At 43.3% G+C, this 19,234-nt stretch overlaps 1 protein-coding gene across 8 annotated transcripts in view; it reads right to left on the bottom strand.

The window, feature by feature from the left end:
- The window catches only part of FARP1 (FERM, ARH/RhoGEF and pleckstrin domain protein 1), a 323,275-nt gene that overhangs the window by 92,823 nt on the left and 211,218 nt on the right, over window positions 1-19,234 (bottom strand). For all 8 annotated transcript variants that reach the window (XM_039543016.1, XM_039543021.1, XM_039543028.1 and 5 more), the window contains 3 exons: window positions 16,260-16,302; window positions 14,916-14,994; window positions 2,944-3,041 (listed from right to left, as the gene is read on the bottom strand). In XM_039543016.1, coding sequence (XP_039398950.1) covers window positions 2,944-3,041; window positions 14,916-14,994; window positions 16,260-16,302 — 220 coding nt within the window. The remainder of the gene's footprint in view (window positions 1-2,943; window positions 3,042-14,915; window positions 14,995-16,259; window positions 16,303-19,234) is intronic.

The following is a 19,234-nucleotide window of genomic DNA, read 5'->3' as shown; positions in this document are numbered from 1 at the left end:
AGACTGCTGGAATGACCACTGGTAAAGGGAAAAGACTTTCTACAGGTGTAACAGGGATTAAAACTCAGGGCTTGGGGCGTACCCATCAAGAAGAAAGGAAAAGAAGGCTCCAACCAACAGAGAGGCCCTATGGGTGGGGGACCACAAAAAGAAGGGAGGAGCCTCCTCCTCCCAAAGATCCACACGAAAATCATGAAAGGAAAGTTAAAAATTAAAAAAAAAAAAAAAGAATGATAAAGATGAAAAATTCCAGACACTGCAGAGCAGTTGAGAAGGAATGGTGTCGGGTTCACGCTGCCTTGCATGCCCTCAGATCAGAGCACAATGGCGTACAGAGCACAGGAGGAGACCATGCAGACACTGCTATCCAAAATCTCTGATCAGGGGCTATGGCACTCTGTACCTCAAAGCAGCCCCCTGGGACCCTCATATTCATCTGTCATATAGTTATTATATATTTCATATAAAGTATGCCGTGTAAGATATCATATGAAAGGTCATGATCTGAAGAAACCCATTGTTCTGACCCAATATGTATATCGTCAGTGTATATGAAGTTATGAGATTTTGCTGTATGGTTGTTGCTGAAATATGTTGTAAGTTTGAGAGTCTCTACTGGTAGATGGTGATCCACTCCCTGGAGGTGTTAAGCAACCATCAGCAGGGAAGTTGTAAACAAGGAATTTACAATAATGGAACAGGGCTGCCCAAGCATCACACAGTGGGGGATTGCTCAACCCTGCGACTCAGCAAAGCCCACCGGGACATGTCTGGACTAGTGTTTTCTAGGCACACGGACTGAGGATTCAAAATAGGAGACAGTGGCATCATGCCTTGGCCTTTCTCCTTCCCCACCTATGCTGGAAGCAACAAGAATGCTGGGAAGACAAAGACTTGATCTGAGGAGACTGGTTCCAGGCTTAAAGGGGGAAGCCTGTGTATTAAGAACTGTAACATCCAGTGGGATGAGAAAACTGCTTGATCCAAATACAACCTAGTCTAGTAAGGTTTAAGATTTAGACTGTATGTTTACCTATTTTTTTTTCTTTTTTTTGGTAACTATCTCTGACCTTTAGTGCCGAACTCTTATAAATCACTTAAACTCTATCTTTCTGTAGTTAAACAAATCTGTTTTATATTTTACTTAAAACAGTGCGGTTTGGTTGAAGTGTGTGGGAAATCTCAGCTCAGGTACAAAGGCTGGTGCATGTCCTCTCTACATCTACATTACCACCATTACATTGGGTAATAAACTTACACTGGTCAGGTTTCTGACCAGGGCAAGATGGTACAGTTCTGGGATACAAGGCTGGGAACTGGGGAGAATTGGCTGGTGCCTTTCTGTGAGATTCGTGAGTGGCTTTGGGAGCATTCACACATTCTAGCTGGGTGTGGGGCTCCACATGCTCTTGTGCTGAGTGATTGCAGTGCCTGGAGGGGGTTTTCTGCCTGTCACTAACAAAGCACTGTGAGAGCCCAGGCTGGAGAGTTAAGGGGACACAGCGGTACCCCAGTTCCGGGTTGTACCCCACAGATCCCACCACAGGGGAACATGCACATCTGAAGTGGGGCACTCAGAGGGACAATTACTCAAAGAACTCTCCTTTCAGGTTTACAACCTCTCAGTTACAGCTCTGCTTTTTTTCATGGCTGAAATCAGAAGGCAGGGACAAAACTACTCCCAACTTCCTGAGAAGGTAAACACAGTTGCTGAGAAAATAAAAAGTTATGTACTTGTTCACCACCTACTTCCATAACAATTCTGTTGAGACTCAGTCCCTTTTGGAACCACACATGAAAAGCTTTTTCCTTTTAAAGGTTGAACTTTTTTCCCCTTTAAGTCTGGGCTGCACAAACATTCAGTTTCAAAATGGTCACAGGGATATAGAATTTCACTAAGGCTGCTCTTTTTATTTATTTTGTCTCCCACTGCTGCTCAGTCATACAGGTCGTTGGAGGTCAAAGTGAATGGAGAGTTGTTGGCATATGCTTTCGGACCAAACATTAATAATGGGAAGAAACAGCCCACCTCCAACACAGAATAGAGAGATTTACCCATCCTTACCAGGGATATACCTCTAAAGAACGTTGAAAATCTTTGTTAACTAAGATGCTATCTATGTTTAGCTGTGTTTGAGTAGAAATATGCAGTGCTGAATTTTACAATGGTAATTCAAAGTGATGATCTATTATGGCTAAACATTTCTGGCATAGTCTATATATGCTTCAAAGCCGATTTTCATAACATTATTCTAGATATGGGTTTCCATAAATTCTTGAAATGGAAAACATGTATTCCCTTTTAAGTGATTGCTTTTTATATCTGGAGGACAAAAGTAGCTTTTACATGCTGATAGGAGTGAATGTATGATCTGAACAAACATTCTTTTTTCTCATGTGTCTGTATAAAAACAAGTTAAAAGCTACTGGTTTTTCTCCTCCTATCACTTCCATCAGGACTATGATTTAGTCTGTCATTCTAAGCATATTTATTTACTCTGCTCTAGACAGTACACAGATCTCCAGGAATCTTATACTCTACTGACGTGATAAAAAGTCAAATATAAATTATAAAACAAAACAGGAATTCAGTTGAAGAATTCAACTCATTTGCCACTCTGCAGAAACTGCTCCTTGCAGAGTCCTGGCAGGCTGTCAAGCACAGCTCTTTGAAAATGCAAACAAATAACAAAATACAGATTCAATGCCCAGGATATTTCTGAGCACCTGTTCTTTACTTGAAATAATAAAATTTATATAAATACACACACCCACAGCGCCATACAAAACATGTAGCCTTTGTAAAGGTTTTTATGCTATACTTTACAGTACAACATGCTGAAGATATGTTCACAGGCAATTATTGATTAACAGCCTGACAAAGCTTCTCTTGCCCACCAACCCATTTCTCTTTCTATAAGGAGGAAAAAAAGCAGAACTTACACTGTACTATGTGTGAGATTAAGAGTGCAGCACTGGTGTCATTACATGTTAGCCTGCCTTGTACCAGGTCTTGCTTCACTTGCAATGCAAACAGGTACCTGCAAACACAAAAGTGAACAAAGTCACATACAAAGACCTAAGAAAAAAAGCAATAAAATGATGATTCATAATCTGGCAATAGGTACCTTTTGCCTGTTGGAACCTATACAAGTGATCTGATTTTCTTGAGTTTTAGAGACTCAGTAAAGCATAACAATGTGTTAGTCTTTAGGGTTTTACATAGCAGCTGCTTTTCATAGCCAAGACAGCCTAAATGTCTATATAAACGTAATGAGCACTGGAACTGAAATGACAGTGTAGACAAAACATGGTACCCTCAGCAATAGTTTAACAAGCTGACATTGGAGCCTATTTTATCAAGAAAGAATGCTGGATAAGGCCCTGGAGTGGCGTTATCTCCTACTGCTTGTAAGGTGCCATTGGAACTTCCAGTTAGGCAGCCACCAGAGAATGACCTCACTGCATAGTAAGTGGTGGGAGCTGCTGTCTGGCTTGTAGGAAAAGATGTGTGGCCCCTTCAGGGGATAGATAGATGAGTGAGTGTGAGAGTGACCTGCTGCTGCAGCAGCTTCAGACCAGGTCCATGGGGGGATGCTGACCCATCTCCCCACCCCCAAGTGACTGGGAGAGGGGGTACTATTTAGGTGCACACTGGTGCAGGAAAAGCCTTCTTTTGCCTGGACCAGGTGGAGCAGCAGGAACAGCAGCACAGCAAACTTTGCTCTCTCAGAGTCATGGCACCACATGGCAGTAGACTGGTGAGAACTGGAAGGGGCAGAAGTTGGCGGGGTAGAAGCAGGCATTTTGTGGGAGATGGGGAAGGGGAGGGAGTTTCAAACTCCTCAGTTTAGGGCTGTAGCAGACCAGTAAAAGGGATGGGGACCCCCTTGCAGCCGGACATAGCAGGTGTGTTAGAGCAGATGGGGGAGGGAGGTCCAAACTCAGCTCAGGGGGGATGGAGTGGGGCTCGAGGGGTCCTGTGAAACCAGGGCTGGGATTCTCACCACATGGGCAAGAGGACCCAGGACTGGAGTGAGCAGATCCCAGGCTAGTCTATCAGTCTACCAAATGGATTCCCCTCTATTGGGAAGTATTGGGGAGCCTGGGGAAGCAAACACTCCCAGTGGTGGACTATCACACTGGAGGCATTCAGGGGTGGGGGAGCCAACAGAGAATTGACTGTGAAGCTGCTTCCAAAGTTGTTTCCACAGCACCACAACGTTTACAAGGTGTAGTGGGTCACCCAAAGCCAGGACATTTGAATTAACAGATTTCAGACAGGGCAGCAACACGACTGGCAGGGGTGAGTGTGACCAGCACCCAGTGGATGTTGTAGGGACAGGTAGTGAAAGTGAATCCCTTCCATACAATGCTGCAATGGGTGTCTGTAGGGGGGACCTCTGTGGGATTCAGGGAACTGGGCCACTTTTCATCTAGGGGAACCTAAGTGGGGGTGGAGAGGGTTCTCACTCACACCTCCCCCACCAGAAGGCAGCAGTCACCGAACTTAGAGGGGTAGCAGAACTAGTAAATAGGCCATGGCGGGGATCGGGTGTCCTAAAGCTTTGTCTGGGATGTCTGGGTTACACACACCTTCTACAGAAGCTAATGGCATAACGCAGCTGTTGCAAGCCAACCTTCAGTTGTTGCAGCAGCTGGGTGCTTCAATGGGTGGATGGGTGGGAGGTCTGCAAGTGGTAATAATGGAAACTCAGCAGGGACTTGAGTGTGGGAGGCAGGCAAAAGTCAGACATGGCAGACTCCTTGCCATGGGGTGGGAGCCCTTACTGGGGGGTGATTTATAAGCACCCTACAACTCACTCACTGATAGGGAACCTGAATTCACAGGATAGAACTGCTTCCCCAGGGCCAGCGGGGGGGCTACAGAGCACCAAGGGTGCGCCGATGTCCAATCATGAGTGTGGGTATGCTGGGGTGGCTGACCCGATGGGAGTTCACCTTCTCAGTAATACTAAAGATAAAATTTTGAGAGAGGTGAATATGTAGACATGTCATCACCGTTGCCCAGGGAGGTGCTGACAGACAGTAAGCCAGGGCAGAGCAAGCAGGGCAATGAGATAGCCAAGTGGTCAGGGTGCTTAGAGCATGGGAAAATTGGGAAGCTGCCTTCCTGATCTACACTGGCAGTACTGTAGAGGCCTATCCAGACAGAAGCCCAGCATTGTTCAAATAGATGCATATAATCAGACGGGCACATAACACGTTTGGGAGCATGGCTTGGTTTCACTACGACAAACTGTTTAGACTGAATGTGGAAACAAACCAGGATCTGATGGGACATGCCGCATTATATGCCGTGGTAGACTGGATGACACTATGAGGGCCTGGTTTCCACACTAACAATGGCCTGTTCATTCTGCAACAAGCTTGCCAGACGCCTGAGGCTCATAATCACATCTGCTAGGCATTTAATGAAAGCAGTTGTTTTCATCGCATCTGCAAATTCAGGCTTATGAAATGCACTTTGGGGCCCATGCAGCTCGCAATTGCCACAACAGTATGGGAAGGCCACAGTGAGGAAACAGAATGGGAGCCAAGTCACCTGCTGCCCACAGTACCCCGGGGGCAGGCACAGGGTATGGAGCCCAAGGCACAGGAAAGGGTGTGGTGGGGGAGCTGAAAATAGGGATTTGTACCAGGGCCACCCAGAGGATTCAGGGGGCCTGGGGCAAAGCAATTTTGGGGGCCCCTTCCATAAAAAAAAATGTTGCAATACTATAGAATACTATATTCTCCTGGGGGCCCCTGTGGGGCCCGGGGCAAATTGCCCCACTTGCCTCCCCCCCCCCGCTTTCCCCCGGGCAGCCCTGATTTGTACAAGAGCACCACCTCCAGGTAAACTGGAGATGTTAAGGGTACTCTATTGAGATTACCCTAATAAAATGGATGGAGCATATTTATTGAATGGGTTTACTGCTTAGGATCCCCTTTATGAGGGAAAGAAGTCATATGATGTCCAAAAATTTGAAGTCCTTAGTGGGAGTGGGTTATATTGTAAAGAAAAAGATTATACAAGAGTTAAAGGAGAATAGGGAGGACCATTCAATCATCTGCCTATACAGAACTTGCGTGTTTCTCCCTTAGGGTTGGTGCCTAAGAAAGCTCTGGATGATTATCACTTAATTCATCACCTGTGATATGCATGGGGTAGCTCAATTAACAATGGAACAGACCCAGCCTTGTGTTCTGTTGGCTATTCCTCTGTTGATGAGGCTGTGAACATGGTTAGGGCTTATGGCCTGGGGCACCGATGGCCAAGTGTGATATCAAGTCTGATTTTCCACCGCTGCATCCTTCTGACTTGAACTTTTTGGATTTCTCTTTCAAAAGACAATTCTATTTTGAGAAAGTTGTGCCCAAGGGATGTACAATATCCTGTTTGGCTTAGGGCAGTGATGCGGGAAGCAGATTTACGGCAGGTAGTACGTTACTTTTGTTTGTAGGCAGGGTGACTTCAGATGAGTGTATTAGTCTGATGGACACCTTTCAGGCCCTGCCTAAAAAACTGGGGGTACCCTTAGAGAAGTTAAAAACAGAGGGTCATCCACTATGTTGACCTACCTGGGGATTGAGCTAGACACTCTGGTGGGTATATGACTCCCCCCTCAGGATAAGCTTTAGGAGCTACTGGGGGCTTGCGTAGGAAAGGCATCTTCACTTTGCGGGGCAGGCATTCTGTGCCTGACTTGCAGCAGTCACCACAGGCATAGCCAGACCTCACCATTTAATAAGATTTACTAGAGAGATGAAGGCAGATTTGGGGATGTTGGAACAGTTTCATTTTAATGGAGTGTCTCTGTAGAGGGAGGAATGGATATTCAAAGCTGATTTACAGATCTACTTGGATGCTTCAGGAGGTACAGGTTTGGGCGTATTACTCAGGCAGGTGGTGTGCCCAGCAATGCCCCTCTGCCTGGATACAAAAAGCGGTAGTGCAGAATAAAACATTTCTGGCATTTTTCCCCATTTTGGTTGCAATGGTCATTTAGGGAAAGGAGTTTGGTAATAAAAAGGATGTGGGTCACCTCAGAGAAAATAATCTGGGAACATGTAAAAGGGTGGACATAATGATCAGAGCTAAGCAGGACTTGGGGCAGATCCTGGAACTTTTCCCAGGAATAAAAATTATTTTGTCAGACTCATTGCAACATAGAGTGTGGCAGGGAACTGTGAAGCCCCCTTAGGTTGGCAAGGCTAGGAAGTATGTGAATAGGGAGGTAGCCACATTCATAGATTGCATAGGGGGCACCAGAATTATTCAGGGAGGACGGGAATTTACTGTCAGACTTGGGAGCCGACACTTTTGGGGGTGTTAAAAGATGTCTAGGAACCCAGATAGGTGTGCAGGGGAAGGCAGCCTAGCTGACCGCTGGCACCTCTTTGTGGTGGCTGTCCAGTGCAGATACTCCATAGAGAAAGGATATGGCGATCAGATAAAATGGATTGGGAAAGGATTTAAAGGACATATCCTTTAAAGGAGAAAAACTGGGGGGAGGGAGGAAAGGGGGGGGAGGGTTAGGGGCTCCTATGACTTAATCCTCATTTAAATATGGGGGTGGTGAGATCCCAGCAGCAGTTTGGCTGGGGACCAGAATGGGTGCAGAGGGAGGGCTGACAGCAGCATTCCCTCAGGTATATGTAAATGATTATGGACTTACCCCCTGAGCACTTTTATCCGCCGGGGCCTCCCTGACATGTAGGGATAAAGTTGTGGTCTACTTAAACCACATCCAGTGTTTCCTGTCCTCCTTCAGGCATAGCCGGACAATGAGGAGTGAGACCTTGATTAAACATCTCTATCTAGCTATGGTATCTGATCACCTCACAATCTTGAATGTTGTTCTCACAACACCTCTGGAAGTTAGGGAAGAATTATTATCCCTGTTTACAGAAAGGGAAGTGAGGCACATAGAGACTAAGTAACTTGCCCAAGTTCACGAAGGAAGTCTGGCAGAGCAGGGAACTGAATCAGGGTCTCTTAAGTCCCAGGACAACACCCTGAAAATCCTTCCTCTCAAGGGTCTCCTCTGAAGGATGCACATATAACAATTTCATCCATACAAAGGCACAATGAGCAACTGGGTAATACTGCCACACAAGAAGATAAAAAGTTAGTACAGTTAGCAGATGTGATCCTGTCAGACCTCCAGGCATGGAAATCTCACAGATTTCCATGGGAGTTCCGAACACAGAAGGCTTGCAGAATCAGGATCAGATATTGCCTAATTTTTCCTTCATTATGCATCTCTTTGCTCTAGTGGGTTTAAACCAGATCCTTACGGACACATTTTCAAAGCAACAAGCAGGGATACAGAGTTATCCACAGGACTAGTATTAACATCAGAGACTCCTGCATCAAAATCCCCAGAAAATGTTTGGAAAATTGACACTTTTAAATCTTTTATAATTCAGTTGTTTGTACTTTCTTTTAGAAAAATTAAAGAACATTTTAGTCTACATTCCTCGCCTCTCTGATCACAGATTACTAGTCAAACGGCAAATATGATCAAGAACATTTCACTTAAAATCTCTATTTCTTGTCTCCACAAGTTTCGAAATACAGTGAAACCCCGCTATAATGCGATGTTTGGGATCCAAAAAATTCCATCACGATAAATGCGGGGTCGCAATATAGAGGGGTTTCAAGCTGGTCAGTTTAAGTCAGTGGTCCCCAACATGGTGCATTGATGTGCGCCGCCTAGTGCCCAGCAGGGGAGAGGAGCCGCGGCCCCACGCCTGCCAGGGACAGAGAACTCCAGGGCTGCAGGCGCTGGTGCTCTCTGTCCCCGCGGCTTCTCTCCGGCTTCAAGAGGAGCCGCGGCCCCGCGCCTGCCGGGGACAGAGAACTCCAGTGCTGCGGGCACCGGTGCTCTCTGTCACTGGCAGGCGCGGGGCCGCGGCTTCTCCCAGAAGTCAGGGCACTCATACAATGTTGGAGATCCACGTTCAAATTCCTTCACCACGCCAGGCAGAAGGGGGAACTGAACAGAGGTGAATGCCCTAACCACTACAATATAGGTTTGTCATAAACAGTTAGTTAAGGGTTAAGGTTTTTGTCTACCTGTAAAGGGTTAACAAGCAGTACCTGTGGACACCTGACCAGAGGACCAATGAGGGACAAGATTATTTTCAAATCCGTGTGGAGGGAAGTTTTTTTCCCTGTTCTTTGTTTTCTTAGAGAGTCTCTTTTGGGAATTAAGAGAGTCCAGACATCTTAATCAAGTCCTCCCAGGTTTCTGCAATAAATTCTTCTATTCAAGCTAGTGAATATTAGCAAGGAACTAGTATTCTTATACTTTTATTTCTGTATTTGCAATTCTGTGTTTTGCTATAGAATTCCTTTAAGTCTGTACTGTGATTGCTTTTACTGAGAAAGAAAGGAGGGGGAATTCTCTCCAGAGATTAATAAGTTGAGACCCTGTATTGTTCCATCTTGGTTACAGAGACAGTGACTTTTCTTTTTTTATTCTTTAATAAATTCTTTTCTATTAAGGACTTGGTTGGTCTTTCCTTGGGTGGATTCTCAGGGAAAGAGGAGGGGGAGGTATCCCTCTGTAGTTAGATCCCGGTGTCTCAGGGAAAAGGGAGGGGGGAGGAAGCAGGGGGAAATGGTTTATTTCTCCTGGGTATAAGAACTCCATGGATTTGGGGCTCTTGGGATCCCCTAGGATTTTGGGGAAGGATTGTGTCCCAATCCACGTAACTGATTGGGTGGTGGCAGTTTTACCAGATCTAAACTAGGATTTTAGTTTAGAGGGAAACCAAGGCAGGTCCCCACATTGGAACCCAACAGCTCCAAGTGGGGGTGAGACCTATGACAAGGTTATACAGCGGAGTGGTGAACTAAACCCAGGTTTCTCACATCACAGTGTGCCCTAAGCACTGAGCTAATGACAATAAACGAAGGCACCACCACCCAGTCTAAACAATGGGGGAAAATTGTTAAAAACTATTCAAATTTGTGAGTAGTTCAGGGCAGACAAACTACATTTCTGTCAAATAACGTATTTCTCTGAAAAATTTCATCGAGCTCTAAGAGTGAGCACCACTGCAAAACTTATTGTACATTGAAGAAGGGTGCAACTTGATGGCAGCTTTCTTTTCTCTGAAACAGAATCACCAAATTAACTGCATATATTTTTATAATGCAGTGTGATTTTAACCATGCCATGTTAATGCTGCATCCACATATTTTGTTTGTTTCAAATAGTATGTCTTGCTTGCAAGGTTCTAGGTAGGATGGCACTTACTATGAACTAGCTCAGACAAAGCTGGTAATAATAATAAAAAAGGTGCTATTTTGTGCTTTGTGGTTATAGCCTTGCACATTCTCAGGAGAGTAGAGTTAAAAAACTCACTATTTAATAAGATGATGATCAGAGGATGTTACAAAGCAAACAAGGATTAATCAAAATAGACAGGGAGGTAGGCTGGAAGTGATTACAGTGGACTTGTGATATATCATAGCTGTGCACAAGAAAAACCATGGACCGGTTTTGGGTTGTAACAGCTATAAAACTAAAGATGTTTACGTTCTTGCTGAAGTGTCTCTTCTCTCCCCTCTTCACACATGCAAACATGTGGATTACACATCTGGGCCAAAGAACACACTATGGGATGCTTCTTTAGGAAAGCTAGGTCATTTTGTATGATTTTATTTTATTTTTTTAAATCTTGCTTACTGGTGTATATATATGAGCCTTTTGATAACATGGTGATGCCAGTTCCCACTAGGACAGTAGTACCACACAAAATCAACACTAAATTACCAGGTAACTGGCCTCAATTTATTATCATGGAATATCAGGGTTGGAAGGGACCTCAGGAGGTCATCTAGTCCAACCCCCTGCTCAAAGCAGACCCAGTCCCCAGACAGATTTTTGCCCCAGATCCCTAAATGGCTCCCTCAAGGATTGAACTGACAACCCTGGGTTTAGCAGGCCAATGCGCAAATCACTGAGCCATCCCTCCCCCTCAACTAGTAGCTGTCATCGGATTTTAATATGTAGACATTTCAGAGCAGCTTTATTGCAGATCATGCAGAAGAATTTTCTCATGAGAAAATTCACCAATAATATTGTATTGTCAGAAGAAAGCAAAGTAATAGCTCCAAGTGAGGGTGTAGAAAAACAGACATTAATCAGCACTGAGAAAGAAGCTGGCACAACGAACATGCTGGTTTGGTTTGACTATTGCAGACTACTTAGAAATACACAAATTATATACACAGCACAGAGGAAAACTACAAATAGATTAATCCCTAATACAAACTCTGCAGTATAATCCATAAATCTAGGACCGCAGTATTGTCTACTTAGCCTGGATTTTAATGGGTCTCGCAAGAAGGTAACCTTTGGAGCAGTCTACCAGGGGAGAAAGGGAAGAAGACAGACAGAAACACAGCTAGAGAGGATGGCAAATTAGCTTTTCTAACCTAATTGAATATACTGTACATCACATGGTAGCTAATCTTAATTAGAGTTGTGTCATTATGGCCACTAGATTTTAGGACTGTGTAAACATGGCAGACAGAATACATAAAATGATGTATTCTAGCTCTACATCAATTTCCTTTTAAAACCAATACTAGGTCCTCTCCTTTTCGGGCAATGATGAAACCCATTAAAAGATAGGCATAGTCTTACATTCCAATTCTTTTTATAGCCAGGCAAACTTCACATTAGTGCTTTGTTTCCCCCTAGCATGACGTGTTCTCAGCAATGACACTATTCCACACATACGCTTTAACATTCACATACAAGATTCTTAACCTGCAAATTTAAAATCAATCAATCAACCAACCAACCAAAAAAAAAAAAAAAAAGTAATCAGGATTCAGAACCATGTCTTTAGGTGCAGAAAGAGAAACTAAAATCTATTTACAGTACACGTACTAAGCTACTGAATATTCTGTTTGATATATTCAGAGCTGGGAAATTCTCTGCTAGTCACACAATGTTAGGAGTTTTCATTTAGTTCTGTCCTCTAATATTTTTTAGCCTGCCTTTCAAATAAACACTTTGGGTTTTTTTCAATTTCCAGGCCAGGAAAAGGGATTAATATTTTTTTTTCTGCTCTGTGGCTCATTTACCAAAATAAAAAGTCAGGAATAAATGCAGAGGAACACCAAGGTGGGGATGGACTTTATAAAGGCGATTACACAGATAGGAGGGAAACTTTTGGAAAACAGGATTTTCACTCCATGGGAAATTTCAAAATTAGTTTCTGTTCTGGATCAGAACAGAGAGCTGAAATATCAACATGTTGTAGAACAAAAATATTCTGAAAAATTTGAAAATCAGAAATGTTGAAACAAAAAAATATTTTTGACTGAAATGAAAGAAAACATGTCATGGCCTTTGCCATAGAAATTAATTTTTTCATCGCGATTAATCCAGGCCATTTTTAAAATAAAAATCAAAGGAAATGAAGAGTAAGATTCACAAAATGGCTAAAGAGGAGAAGGTGGAGATGCCATCCTGTAGTGATTAATCACACTGTTAATAATAGAATACCATTTATTAAAATATTTTTTTATGTTTACTACATTTTCAAATATATTTATTTCAATTACAACACAGAATACAAGGTGTACATTGTTCACTTTATATTTTTGATTACAAGTATTTGCACTGTAAAAAACCCCAAAAGAAATAGTATTTTGAAATTCACCTAATACAAGTACTGTAGTACAATCTCTTTATCATGAAAGTTGAACTTACAAATGTAGAATTATGTACAAAAAAACCTGCATTCAAAAACAAAACAATATAAAATTTTAGAGCCTGCAAGTCCACTCAGTCCTACTTCTTCTTCAGTCAATCGGTCAGACAAACAAGTTTGTTTACATTTGCAGGAGATAATGATGCCCATTTCTTGTTTATAACATCACCTGACAGCGAAAACAGGCATTCTCATGGCACTGTTGTAGCCAGCATCACAAGATATTTACGTGCCAGATGTGCTAAATATTCATATGTCCCTTAATGCTTCAACCAGAAGACATGCCTCCATGCTGACGATGGGTTCTGCTCGATTACAATCCAAAGCAGAGTGGACCGACGCATGGTCATTTTCATTATCTGAGTCAGATGCCACCAGCAGAAGGTTGATTTTCTTTTCTGGTGATTCGGGTTCTGTAGTTTCCGCATCGGAGTGTTGCTCTTTTAAGACTTCTGAAAGACTTCTCCACACCTCATTTCTCTCAAATTTTGGACGGCACTTCAGATTCTTAAAACTTGGGTTGAGTGCTGTAGCTAACTTTACAAATCTCACATTGGTACCTTCTTTGCATTTTGTGGAATCTGCAGTGAAAGTGTTCTTAAAATGAACATGTGCTGGGTCATCATTCAAGACTACTGTAACATGAAATAAATGGCAGAATCCGGGTAGGAGACATATAATTCTCCCCCAAGGAGTTCAGTCACAAATTTAATTAACGTATTTTTTTTAACGAGTGTCATCAGCGTGGAAGCATGTCCTCTGGAATGGTGACCGAAGCATGAAGGGGCATAAGAATGTTAGCATAACAGGTATGTAAATACCTTGCAAAGCCAGCTACAAAAGTGCCATGCAAATGCCTGTTCTCACTTTCTGGTGACACTGTAAATAAGAGGGCAGCATTATCTCCTGTAAATGTAACAAACTTGTCTGTCTTAGCGATTGGCTGAACAAGAAGTAGGACTGAGCGGACTTGTAGGCTCTGAAGTTTTACATTGTTTTGGTTTTGAGTGCCGGTACATAACAAAAAAAATTCTACATTTGTAAGTTGCACTTCCATGAAAAAGAGATTGCACTACAGTACTTGTATGAGGTGAATTGAAAAATACTATTTATTTTATCATTCTTACAGTGCAAATATTTGTAATAAAAAATAATATACACTTTGATTTCAATTACAACACAGAATACAATATATCTGAAAATGTAGAAAAATATCCAAAATATTTAATAAAATTTAATTGGTATTCTATCATTTAACAGTGCGATTAAAACTGCGATTAATCATGATTAATTTTTTAAATCACGATTTTTTTTGAGTTAATTGCATGAGTTAACTGCGATTAATTGACAGCCCTAATATGTTCCCATGACAAATTTTGGTTTTGATTAAACCACATTTTTCAGCCTGAAAACTTTCTGAACAAAAAATGTTGACCAGCTCTAGTCACATGTGCCCCACATTCTGACCCTCATGTCTACACACACACACAAATACTACTCTTTTTCTGATAGGAGAACTGAGCTAGTATGTATTCCTTCACAAACTGAATAAAGTTTAAATCGCCACTTTAATGAGAATCAAAAATTAAGCACATATCTAAATACACAATTTAACTGCAGTAGATATATGTTTTCTCCCTTGTTTCCTCTTATACCTCATCCTACTTGTTCCGCTCCCTCACAGTTTCCCCCCCCCAACAGTCATAAAATCATTTTTGTGAATCTTATGAGTTCATAAAGACTATGTGAACGTGTGGTCCAGCAGCTGCACCCGGCAGCCTCAGGCAGAGCTATCTTCTCCCAGATGGTCAGGTTATGGTCCCAAGCAGAAAGGAGTTCTCAAGGGGGCCAGGTTCCTCCATTGTTCAGGTCCACTGGAGATGAAAGTAAGGGAGTTTGGCTAGTTCCCTTATCCCACTGCTACTCCTGGAAACCACCTACTGCATTGTCTTTCCTCTGAGGCTTAATAAGAAATGGTGGGCTCCTGCATCACATCTCCCTGGTGCTCCTTAGCACGACGTGCTCCAGTGAATTACATCCCACGGGGAGGAGAGGTAATGGAAGGGATACTCAGATAGACCCTTTGCCCTCATCTCCTGGTGCTTCCCGTTTTCCTCCCCACTCCTATCCATTAAGGAATTAAAAAACAGAATTACAGAATCACTAACCTTGTCAGCTCTTCTTGCAGCTGAGCATGATCTGGTGGAAAGAATTTCACCACAAATTTTACGACAACATGCTTAGGTCCTAGCAAAAAGACCAAGGAAAATTCATGAAACATTTGAAACAGTCTGCACATTCTCATACAGAAATAGACTATTAAGTCTAAAATAATACATATTAGTCTGTCTCCTCCTAGTATTTTTGACGTTCCTCAGATTAGTTAATAACCTCTGTTTAATAGATTGTAAAAGGAAGCCTAAACACCTTCCCTCTAATGTCTTCTTCTCTACTCCCTTCTCTTTCTTCCCCCTTTCTTTTTCCCCACTCTGAATATTGCTGACAATTTTGCACCCTTAAGCAAACTACTGTTTCTGTTAATCCCTTTCTTTCTTTCATCATATATTCCTGTCTCCACATCCTTGTGTCCCACCTTGCTGCCACTATCAATAAAGCTGTTACCTCTAGTATTTGAAACAACTTTCTAAAATCTGTCACTGTCTGGCCCCTTCAATGGGCTTTGGAATAAACCCTTCATGTGTGTTTCTACATAAAGTTTAGTTTAAAACCAGAAACAACAGAAGTAAAACACTTTACATACAGAAACATGATCACTATCGTGTTCGGTAGAAATTGACTCAGCATGCTCAATATCAAAGGGATATAATCAATAACTTGAGCAGGCTATATATAAATGTAAATTGGTAACGTTTAAATTGCATTCTTTCCTCACTATTGTAACAAACTCTAACACTGATCAAAGGTGTGTTGTGTGAGTGTATAAACATTAGGTATTAAACAAAGTATTGGTTGGCTACCAAAGATGAATTTTAATTATCAGACTGTTTGATTTTAAAATATCACTATGAATATAATTTAATAGCACATAATATGTATTATAGGTATATATCTGATGGCAAAAAAATCCAAACAAAATATGAAGTTAATGTTCTAATTGAGAGAGCCCCTTCATCTAATTGAGGGGTTCACAAACTTCATTGCACCGCACGCCCTTCTGACAATAAAAATTACTACACAACCCCAGGAGGGGCACCGAAGTCTGAGCCTGCCCCAGCTCCACTGCCCCAAGTCGAGGGGCCAAAGCTCCAGCCTCGCCGACCTGGGAGGAGGGCCTGTAACCTGAGCCCTGGCACCCATGGACAAAGCCGAAGCCCTCGGGCGGTGGGGCTCAGGCTTCGGCTTCAGTCCTGGGCCCCAGCAAGTCTAAACCAACCCTGGTGACCCCATTAAAACAGGGTCGCGGCCCACTTTGGGGTCCTGACAGTTTGAGAACCGCTGATCTAATTCAACTATTTTGGACTGATACAGTAAATGACAAAGAAAGCACTTACTTCTAATCTGTTTCATAATAGGTTTCAAAAGGTCCAGCCACACCTAAAAAACGAAAGAAAGCATAGTAGTATTCTCCATTATACTACGTTATTCATATATGACTTATTTTTCCAGACTGCTTACACTCCCAAAGTTATCCACAAAGGCTTTTCTTCCTCCATATAATTAATTCTTTGTCACAAGGAATTAGATACCTAATGTGCTGCCACCGTGCCTCATCCTTAGAAACAATATACATTCAGAAATAGAGGAAAACAGTATCTTCCACAGATTAAGGGGTATATTTCTCCCTCATTTATCCCAGATTTTAACATAATTAAAGTGAAACTGTGTCACAGTGTCAGGGGCAGTCAATAAAGGGAAGTTCCTTACCTTATCGTAACTGGAGTTCTTTGAGAGGTGTGGTCGCTACCTGTAGTCCCCTAGGGGGTACGCATGTGCTCCATGCACCTGAGGGTATGTCTACACTACGGGATTATTCCGAATTTACATAAACCGGTTTTGTAAAACAGATTGTATAAAATCGAGTGTGCGCGGCCACACTAAACACATTAAATCGGTGGTGTGATTTCTGGAGCATTGCACTGTGGGTAGCTATTCCGTAGCTATCCCATAGTTCCCGCAGCCTCCCCCCCCCCTTTGAATTTCCGGGTTGAGATCCCAGTGCCTGATGCGGCAAAAATCATTGTCGCGGGTGGTTCTGGGTAAATGTCGTCAGCCACTCCTTCCGCTGGGAAAGCAACGGCAGACAAGCATTTCATGCCTTTTTTTCCCTGGATTGCCCTGGAAGATGCCATAGCATGGCAATCATGGAGCCTGTTTCGCCTTTTGTGACTGTCACCGTATGTGTACTAGATGCCGCTCACAGAGGCGATTCAGCAGTGGCACACAGCTGCATGCTTTTGCTTTTGCATGATAGCAGCAATGGTTATCAGCCATATTGTACCATCTACCATACCATAAATTGGTAATAAGATGGGCATGGCTACCAGTCCTTTGCACTGTTCCATTTGCTGCTGTCATAAGCCCTGGCTGCTCTTAGCCAGGGGAGCAAAGCTAAATTGGGAATGACTCCTGAGTCAATCCCTCCTTTTGGTATCTAAAAATAGAATCAGTCCTGCCTAGAATATGGGCAAGTGTACTAGAGAACCACTGTATCAGAGAACCAGAGAGCACAGCTGCTCTGTGTCAGATCCTGCATAGATTATGAGCTGTATGCTATTCACAGGGGGTGCTCCTGCAACAACCCCACCTGTTCATTCCATTCTTCCCCAGCCTTCCTGGGCTACCATAGCATTGTCCCCACTTGTGTGATGAAGTAATAAAGAATGCAGGAATACTTGTTAGTGAGAAATGAGTGGAAGGCAGCCTCCAGTTGCTATGATAGTCCACATAGGACATTAAGGAGTGTGGAGGAGAGGAGCCCAGCATCCTGCTGCTAGTCCAGGGGCAATTGAATCTTTTCTTTACACATGAAGGGTGGGGGCGGCTGAAGCTCAGCCCCTGTTGCTATGATGATGATGGTTATCAGCCATATTGTACCATCTACCAGGAAAAATTAGATCGACCTGACCGATGCTAGTACGCATGGTTACCAGGCCTTTGCACTGCCCCATGTGCCAATAGGCTGATGATGACAATGGGTATCAGTCTTATTGTACCATCAGTCACCCATGGCGGGGAGCAAGGATGTTGGTGTTGAGTGCTGCACCATCGCGTCTATCTGCAGCATTCAGTAGGGGGACATGTAAAAGAGTCAAGACAGGATTGTTTTCCCTTTCACTTCTGGGGGTGGGTGAGGGGTGTAAATTTTGCCTAGCTATGCCTGACCCACCGTGGACACTGTTTTTGACCCTAGAAGCATTTGGAGCTCAGCCAAGAATGCAAATGCTTTTCAGAGACTGCAGGAACTGTGGGATAGCTTGAGTCCTCCAGTCCATGAGCGTTCATTTGATTCTTTGGCTTTGAGTCCCTGCTATGGCATCTGTCTGGAGATATTTAAAAATGATTTTGAATTTCGTCTTTCTGTACGGGGCTGATAGAACAGATTTGCCTGCCCTTACAGCGATCACATCCGCATGGTCCGTGCTGGAGCTCTTTTTATTTTGATTTGATCGGAGCTCCACGCTGGGCAAACAGGAAATATTCAAAAGTTTGCGGGCTTTTCCTGTCTACCTGACCACTGCATCCGAGTTCAGATTGCAGTCCAGAGCGGTCACTGGTGCACTGTCATACTAACCCTAATCTGATATGTTAATACCGATACTAGAGTTACTCCTCGTTAGGGAGGAGTACACAGACCCCGTTTAAGAGCCATTAAAATCGATATAAGGTGCCTGTGTAGACCAGGCTTGAGACTGGAGAATTCTTGCAAGCAGAGTCTGTTGGCCCATGTCTGCGCCCCAGCTCTCCTTATGTGCTGCATCGAGGGCATAAGGGGTGCGGCGGATTGATCGCCTCACCGGTTCCTTCTTTACTACAAATCAGATCACGATCTGAAGCAGAGGGGAAGAGGGTGGGTAGTGGAATACAAGTAGAGACCACACACCTCGAAGAACTCCAGTTACAACAAGGTAAGTAACTTTTCTTTCTTCTTCGAGTGCTGCCTAGTCCCTGAGAGTATTCTGTTGGTGGCGACTGACAACCAGTACTTAGAGAGGAGGAGGGTGTGAGGACGCAGGAGGTGTTCTGGACCAAGCAATGTCTCATGAATGTGTGGCTGGAACTCCACGTGGCTGCCCTGCAAATATAAATCAGAGGCATCTCTTGAAGTGATGCTACTGAGACTGCCTGTGCCCTTATAGAGAGAGACTTTACCCCATGTGGGGGAGGAAGCTATACTAACTGATAGAGTAGGATACAGCCAGAGATCCACATGGAGATTCTCTGAGAGGATACAGCTTATCCTCATACGTGTTCTGCTAATAGCCTAGGTGATTTTCTGATCGGTTTCCTTCTCTGAAGTAAAATGCCA

This window comes from Mauremys reevesii, linkage group 1 (assembly GCF_016161935.1).
Source record: "Mauremys reevesii isolate NIE-2019 linkage group 1, ASM1616193v1, whole genome shotgun sequence".
NCBI classification, from domain to species: domain Eukaryota; kingdom Metazoa; phylum Chordata; order Testudines; family Geoemydidae; genus Mauremys; species Mauremys reevesii.
The sequence above is the reverse complement of the archived record's forward strand: the minus strand, read 5'-3'. Positions and strand labels throughout refer to the sequence as shown.